This window comes from Oncorhynchus keta, unplaced genomic scaffold (genome assembly GCF_023373465.1).
Source record: "Oncorhynchus keta strain PuntledgeMale-10-30-2019 unplaced genomic scaffold, Oket_V2 Un_contig_21582_pilon_pilon, whole genome shotgun sequence".
NCBI classification, from domain to species: Eukaryota; Metazoa; Chordata; class Actinopteri; order Salmoniformes; family Salmonidae; genus Oncorhynchus; species Oncorhynchus keta.
In genome coordinates, this window is record NW_026282513.1 from 27,263 (window position 1) to 35,000 (window position 7,738).

At 41.5% G+C, this 7,738-nt stretch overlaps 1 protein-coding gene across 1 annotated transcript in view; it reads right to left on the minus strand.

Annotated features, from left to right (window-relative positions):
- Nucleotides 1–7,738, minus strand: part of LOC127921153 (ubiquitin carboxyl-terminal hydrolase 7-like) — an 82,433-nt gene that overhangs the window by 19,419 nt on the left and 55,276 nt on the right. Inside the window, 2 exon segments of the mRNA XM_052504965.1 lie at nt 6,064–6,156; nt 7,669–7,738. The exon segment at nt 7,669–7,738 is cut by the window's right edge and continues 36 nt beyond it. Coding sequence (XP_052360925.1) covers nt 6,064–6,156; nt 7,669–7,738 — 163 coding nt within the window.

Below are 7,738 nucleotides of genomic sequence, written 5' to 3' on the forward strand. Positions count from 1 at the left end.
CCTTGACACATCCAGCCCAAAGCAGTAGGTTCAAAAATACATTTAGTGGCCAATGTACCAGAGCATGTCTTTAAACACACTAGCTTTATGGAACAATACCCAACGTACCAGAGCATGTCTTTAAACACACTAGCTTTATGGAACAATACCCAAAGTACCAGAGCATGTCTTTAAACACACTAGCTTTATGGAACAATACCCAACGTACCAGAGCATGTCTTTAAACACACTAGCTTTATGGAACAATACCCAACGTACCAGAGCATGTCTTTAAACACACTAGCTTTATGGAACAATACCCAAAGTACCAGAGCATGTCTTTAACAAAACACACTAGCTTTATGGAACAATACCCAAAGTACCAGAGCATGTCTTTAAACACACTAGCTTTATGGAACAATACCCAAAGTACCAGAGCATGTCTTTAAACACACTAGCTTTATGGAACAATACCCAATGTACCAGAGCATGTCTTTAACAAAACACACTAGCTTTATGGAACAATACCCAATGTACCAGAGCATGTCTTTAACAAAACACACTAGCTTTATGGAACAATACCCAATGTACCAGAGCATGTCTTTAACAAAACACACTAGCTTTATGGAACAATACCCAATGTACCAGAGCATGTCTTTAAACACACTAGCTTTATGGAACAATACCCAAAGTACCAGAGCATGTCTTTAAACACACTAGCTTTATGGAACAATACCCAACGTACCAGAGCATGTCTTTAAACACACTAGCTTTATGGAACAATACCCAAAGTACCAGAGCATGTCTTTAACAAAACACACTAGCTTTATGGAACAATACCCAAAGTACCAGAGCATGTCTTTAACAAAACACACTAGCTTTATGGAACAATACCCAACGTACCAGAGCATGTCTTTAACAAAACACACTAGCTTTATGGAACAATACCCAAAGTACCAGAGAATGTCTTTAAACACACTAGCTTTATGGAACAATACCCAAAGTACCAGAGAATGTCTTTAAACACACTAGCTTTATGGAACAATACCCAAAGTACCAGAGCATGTCTTTAAACACACTAGCTTTATGGAACAATACCCAACGTACCAGAGCATGTCTTTAACAAAACACACTAGCTTTATGGAACAATACCCAAAGTACCAGAGCATGTCTTTAAACACACTAGCTTTATGGAACAATACCCAAAGTACCAGAGCATGTCTTTAAACACACTAGCTTTATGGAACAATACCCAAAGTACCAGAGCATGTCTTTAACAAAACACACTAGCTTTATGGAACAATACCCAAAGTACCAGAGCATGTCTTTAAACACACTAGCTTTATGGAACAATACCCAAAGTACCAGAGCATGTCTTTAAACACACTAGCTTTATGGAACAATACCCAAAGTACCAGAGCATGTCTTTAAACACACTAGCTTTATGGAACAATACCCAAAGTACCAGAGCATGTCTTTAAACACACTAGCTTTATGGAACAATACCCAAAGTACCAGAGCATGTCTTTAAACACACTAGCTTTATGGAACAATACCCAAAGTACCAGAGCATGTCTTTAAACACACTAGCTTTATGGAACAATACCCAAAGTACCAGAGCATGTCTTTAAACACACTAGCTTTATGGAACAATACCCAAAGTACCAGAGCATGTCTTTAACAAAACACACTAGCTTTATGGAACAATACCCAAAGTACCAGAGCATGTCTTTAAACACACTAGCTTTATGGAACAATCCAAACCGTAGTTCATCCTGAGCATGTCTTTAACCAAAACACACTCCTTTATGGAACAATACCCAAAGTACCAGAGCATGTCTTTAACAAAACACACTAGCTTTATGGAACAATACCCAAAGTACCAGAGCATGTCTTTAAACACACTAGCTTTATGGAACAATACCCAAGGAGTACCAGAGCATGTCTTTAACAAAACACACTAGCTTTATGGAACAATGACCAGAACATGTCTTTAAACAGGGCTCTCCACTAGCTTTTGGAACAATACCCAAAGTACCAGAGCATGTCTTTAAACACACTAGCTTTATGGAACAATACCCAAGTACCAGAGCATGTCTTTAACAAAACACACTAGCTTTATGGAACAATACCCAAAGTACCAGAGCATGTCTTTAAACACACTAGCTTTATGGAACAATACCCAAAGTACCAGAGCATGTCTTTAAAACACACTAGCTTTATGGAACAATACCCAACGTACCAGAGCATGTCTTTAACAAAACACACTAGCTTTATGGAACAATACCCAAAGTACCAGAGCATGTCTTTAAACACACTAGCTTTATGGAACAATACCCAACGTACCAGAGCATGTCTTTAACAAAACACACTAGCTTTATGGAACAATACCCAAAGTACCAGAGCATGTCTTTAAACACACTAGCTTTATGGAACAATACCCAAAGTACCAGAGCATGTCTTTAAACACACTAGCTTTATGGAACAATACCCAAAGTACCAGAGCATGTCTTTAAACAAAACACACTAGCTTTATGGAACAATTTGTGTGTACCAGAGCATGTCTTTAACAAAACACACTAGCTTTATGGAACAATACCCAAAGTACCAGAGCATGTCTTTAAACACACTAGCTTTATGGAACAATACCCAAAGTACCAGAGCATGTCTTTAACAAAACACACTAGCTTTATGGAACAATACCCAAAGTACCAGAGCATGTCTTTAACAAAACACACTAGCTTTATGGAACAATACCCAAAGTACCAGAGCATGTCTTTAACAACACACACTAGCTTTATGGAACAATACCCAAAGTACCAGAGCATGTCTTTAACAAAACACACTAGCTTTATGGAACAATACCCAAAGTACCAGAGCATGTCTTTAACACTGCTAAACACACTAGCTTCCATGGAACAATACCCAATAGTACCCAGAGCATGTCTTTAACAAACACACACTAGCTTTATGGAACAATACCCAAAGTACCAGAGCATGTCTTTACAAAACACACAGCTTTATGGAACAATACCCAAAGTACCAGGCATGTCTGCTAAAACACACTAGCTTTATGGAACACTACCCAATCTACCAGAGCATGTCTTTAAACACACTGCTACAACAATACCCAATACTTCATCCACATCATGATTTAACAAAACACACTACTTCCATTCCTTATGGAACATCTACCCGGGTTGTTTTAACAGTTACCACACACTTCCACAAAACATACTACTCCACATCTACCCAAAGCTTACTTCCTGGAACACAGCATGCTACACACAGGCTGTTTCTCTAGATGTGATACCTGGAGTACCAGAGGACCTGTGTTAGGAGGAAACACACTCCACTCTTACTACTGGAACAGGATGTACTCCAGAGCATGTCTTTAACAAAACACACTGTGTTCTCTAAACCCAATGTAAGGCTGGTCTCCTTTGAAACACTGCTCTACACACACTTCCCTCTAGCGGGTCTTTGTAACAAAACCACACATTTAACACTGCTACACACACACTTCAACTCTAATACTACTCCACATCTACCACAGGATTTAACATGCTACAAAACACACACACAATACTTCCAAGTACCTAATACTACTCCACATCTATCAGGATTTAACACTGCTACACACACACACTTCCACTCTAATACTACTCCACATCTACCACAGGATTTAACACTGCTACACACACACACTTCACTCTAATACTACTCCACATCTACCTCAGGATTTAACACTACTGCTACACACACACTTCCACTCTAATACTACTCCATATCTACCACAGGATTTAACACTGCTACACACACACTTCCACTCTAATACTACTCCACATCTACCACAGGATTTAACACTGCTACACACACACACTTCACTCTAATACTACTCCACATCTACCTCAGGATTTAACACTGCTACACACACACTTCCACTCTAATACTACTCCACATCTACCACAGGATTTAACACTGCTACACACACACACTTCCACTCTAATACTACTCCACATCTACCACAGGATTTAACACTGCTACACACACACACTTCCACTAATACTACTCCACATCTACCACAGGATGTAACACTGCTACACACACACACACACACTTCCACTCTAATACTACTCCACATCTACCACAGGATGTAACACTGCTACACACACACTTCCACTCTAATACTACTCCACATCTACCACAGGATTTAACACTGCTACACACACACTTCCACTCTAATACTACTCCACATCTACCACAGGATTTAACACTGCTACACACACACTTCCACTCTAATACTACTCCACATCTACCACAGGATTTAACACTGCTACACACACACACACACTTCCACTCTAATACTACTCCACATCTACCACAGGATTTAACACTGCTACACACACACACTTCCACTCTAATACTACTCCACATCTACCACAGGATTTAACACTGCTACACACACACTTCAACTCTAATACTACTCCACATCTACCACAGGATTTAACACTGCTACACACACACACTTCCACTCTAATACTACTCCACATCTACCACAGGATTTAACACTGCTACACACACACACTTCAACTCTAATACTACTCCACATCTACCACAGGATTTAACACTGCTACACACACACACTTCCACTCTAATACTACTCCACATCTACCACAGGATTTAACACTGCTACACACACACACTTCCACTCTAATACTACTCCACATCTACCTCAGGATTTAACACTGCTACACACACACACTTCCACTCTAATACTACTCCACATCTACCACAGGATTTAACACTGCTACACACACACACTTCCACTCTAATACTACTCCACATCTACCACAGGATTTAACACTGCTACACACACACACTTCCACTCTAATACTACTCCACATCTACCACAGGATTTAACACTGCTACACACACACACTTCCACTCTAATACTACTCCACATCTACCACAGGATTTAACACTGCTACACACACACACACACTTCAACTCTAATACTACTCCACATCTACCACAGGATGTAACACTGCTACACACACACACACACACTTCCACTCTAATACTACTCCACATCTACCACAGGATGTAACACTGCTACACACACACACTTCCACTCTAATACTACTCCACATCTACCTCAGGATTTAACACTCAAGAACACACACACACACTTCCACTCTAATACTACTCCACATCTACCACAGGATTTAACACTGCTACACACACACACTTCCACTCTAATACTACTCCACATCTACCTCAGGATTTAACACTGCTACACACACACTTCAACTCTAATACTACTCCACATGTACCACAGGATTTAACACTGCTACATTGGCTACACACTTCCACTTCTAAAACTCCCTCCACATCTACCACAGGATTTAACACTGCTACACACACACACTTCCACTCTAATACTACTCCACATCTACCTCAGGATTTAACACTGCTACACACACACACTTCAACTCTAATACTACTCCACATCTACCACAGGGTTCTCCTCGGGATTTAACAAGGTGGTGCTGCTGAGTAAGGAGGGGAGGCCTAACTGGGAAACCCCCTCCCCACAAGTGTACCCCCATAACTGAAACCCCCACCCCACCCTCACACCCTTTGATTGGCTAACCCCCTCTACCTAAAACCCCCTCTCCCGGCCTTTGATAACAACCCCCTCTACCCAAAACAACCCCTCTGACCCAAAACAACCCCCTCTACCTGATAACAACCCCCTCTACCTGGAAACAGTCCCCCTCTACCTGAAACAACCCCCTCTACCTGATAACAACCCCCTCTACCTGGAAACCCCCCCCTCTACCCGAAACAAGTCCCCCTCTCCCCCTTTGAAACAACCCCTCTAGTCCCCGGCCTTTGAAACAACCCCCTAGTCCCCCGAAACAACCCCTCTACCCTTTGAAACAACCCCCTCTAACCCCCGATAACAACCCCTCTACCCGAAACAACCCCCCTACCTGAAAGTCCCCCTCTGCCATTTCCTGCCCTCTAGAGGCTTAAATGATAACAAAAGCGAAACAATTAAATTAAAATAATACGTACGTATTTTACAGGATATAGCTGTGTAGATATGTCCACAATAATTTAAGCTTCTGCTTTTTGGATCATACATCTTCAAGAACAGCATGACGTCGTCTGAAAAGAGAAGAGAGAGTTTGAGGACGATCATTAAAATAAGGACCATCCATTTTTACTTGACCACAGTTACATAAAAAAAACATCCGTTTCTTTGAAACGACTTGTGGTTTCATCTAAAAAAGTAAAATGGCTTTAACTAGCTGCTTTGTACTTCGTGGTCATTAGTCAGAGGGCGTTAACCCCCCGTGTCCTAAACAACCTGGGAATAAAGGAATACCAGTCTTTGATAATTGGCTAACAGTCCCGGCCTTTGATAATTGGCTAACAGTCCCGGCCTTTGATAATTGGCTAACAGTCCCGGCCTTTGATAATTGGCTAACAGTCCCGGCCTTTGATAATTGGCTAACAGTCCCGGCCTTTGATAATTGGCTAACAGTCCCGGCCTTTGATAATTGGCTAACAGTCCCGGCCTTTGATAATTGGCTAACAGTCCCGGCCTTTGATAATTGGCTAACAGTCCCGGCCTTTGATAATTGGCTAACAGTCCCGGCCTTTGATAATTGGCTAACAGTCCCGGCCTTTGATAATTGGCTAACAGTCCCGGCCTTTGATAATTGGCTAACAGTCCCGGCCTTTGATAATTGGCTAACAGTCCCGGCCTTTGATAATTGGCTAACAGTCCCGGCCTTTGATAATTGGCTAACAGTCCCGGCCTTTGATAATTGGCTAACAGTCCCGGCCTTTGATAATTGGCTAACAGTCCCGGCCTTTGATAATTGGCTAACGGTCTTTGATAATTGGCTAACAGTCACGGCCTTTGATAATTGGCTAACAGTCACGGCCTTTGATAATTGGCTAACAGTCACGGCCTTTGATAATTGGCTAACAGTCACGGCCTTTGATAATTGGCTAACAGTCACGGCCTTTGATAATTGGCTAACAGTCACGGCCTTTGATAATTGGCTAGTCACAGTCTTTGATAATTGGCTAACAGGCCTTTGATAATTGGCTAACAGTCACGGCCTTTGATAATTGGCTAACAGTCACGGCCTTTGATAATTGGCTAACAGTCTTTGATAACTTTGATAACAGTCACGGCCTTTGATAATTGGCTAATAGTCCCGGCCTTTGATAATTGGCTAATAGTCCCGGTCTTTGATAATTGGCTAATAGTCCCGGTCTTTGATAATTGGCTAATAGTCCCGGTCTTTGATAATTGGCTAATAGTCCCGGTCTTTGATAATTGGCTAATAGTCCCGGTCTTTGATAATTGGCTAATAGTCCCGGTCTTTGATAATTGGCTAATAGTCACGGTCTTTGATAATTGGCTAATAGTCACGGTCTTTGATAATTGGCTAATAGTCACAGTCTTTGATAATTGGCTAATAGTCACGGTCTTTGATAATTGGCTAATAGTCACGGTCTTTGATAATTGGCTAATAGTCACAGTCTTTGATAATTGGGTAACAGTCACGGTCTTTGATAATTGGCTAATAGTCACAGTCTTTGATAATTGGGTAACAGTCTGAACTCACGGTCTTTGATAATTGGGTAACAGTCTGAACTCACGGTCTTTGTCGAACTTGGGTAACGTTGCTCCGCTGGCAGCCATCTCAGGATCCACCGTCTCCAAAAATAT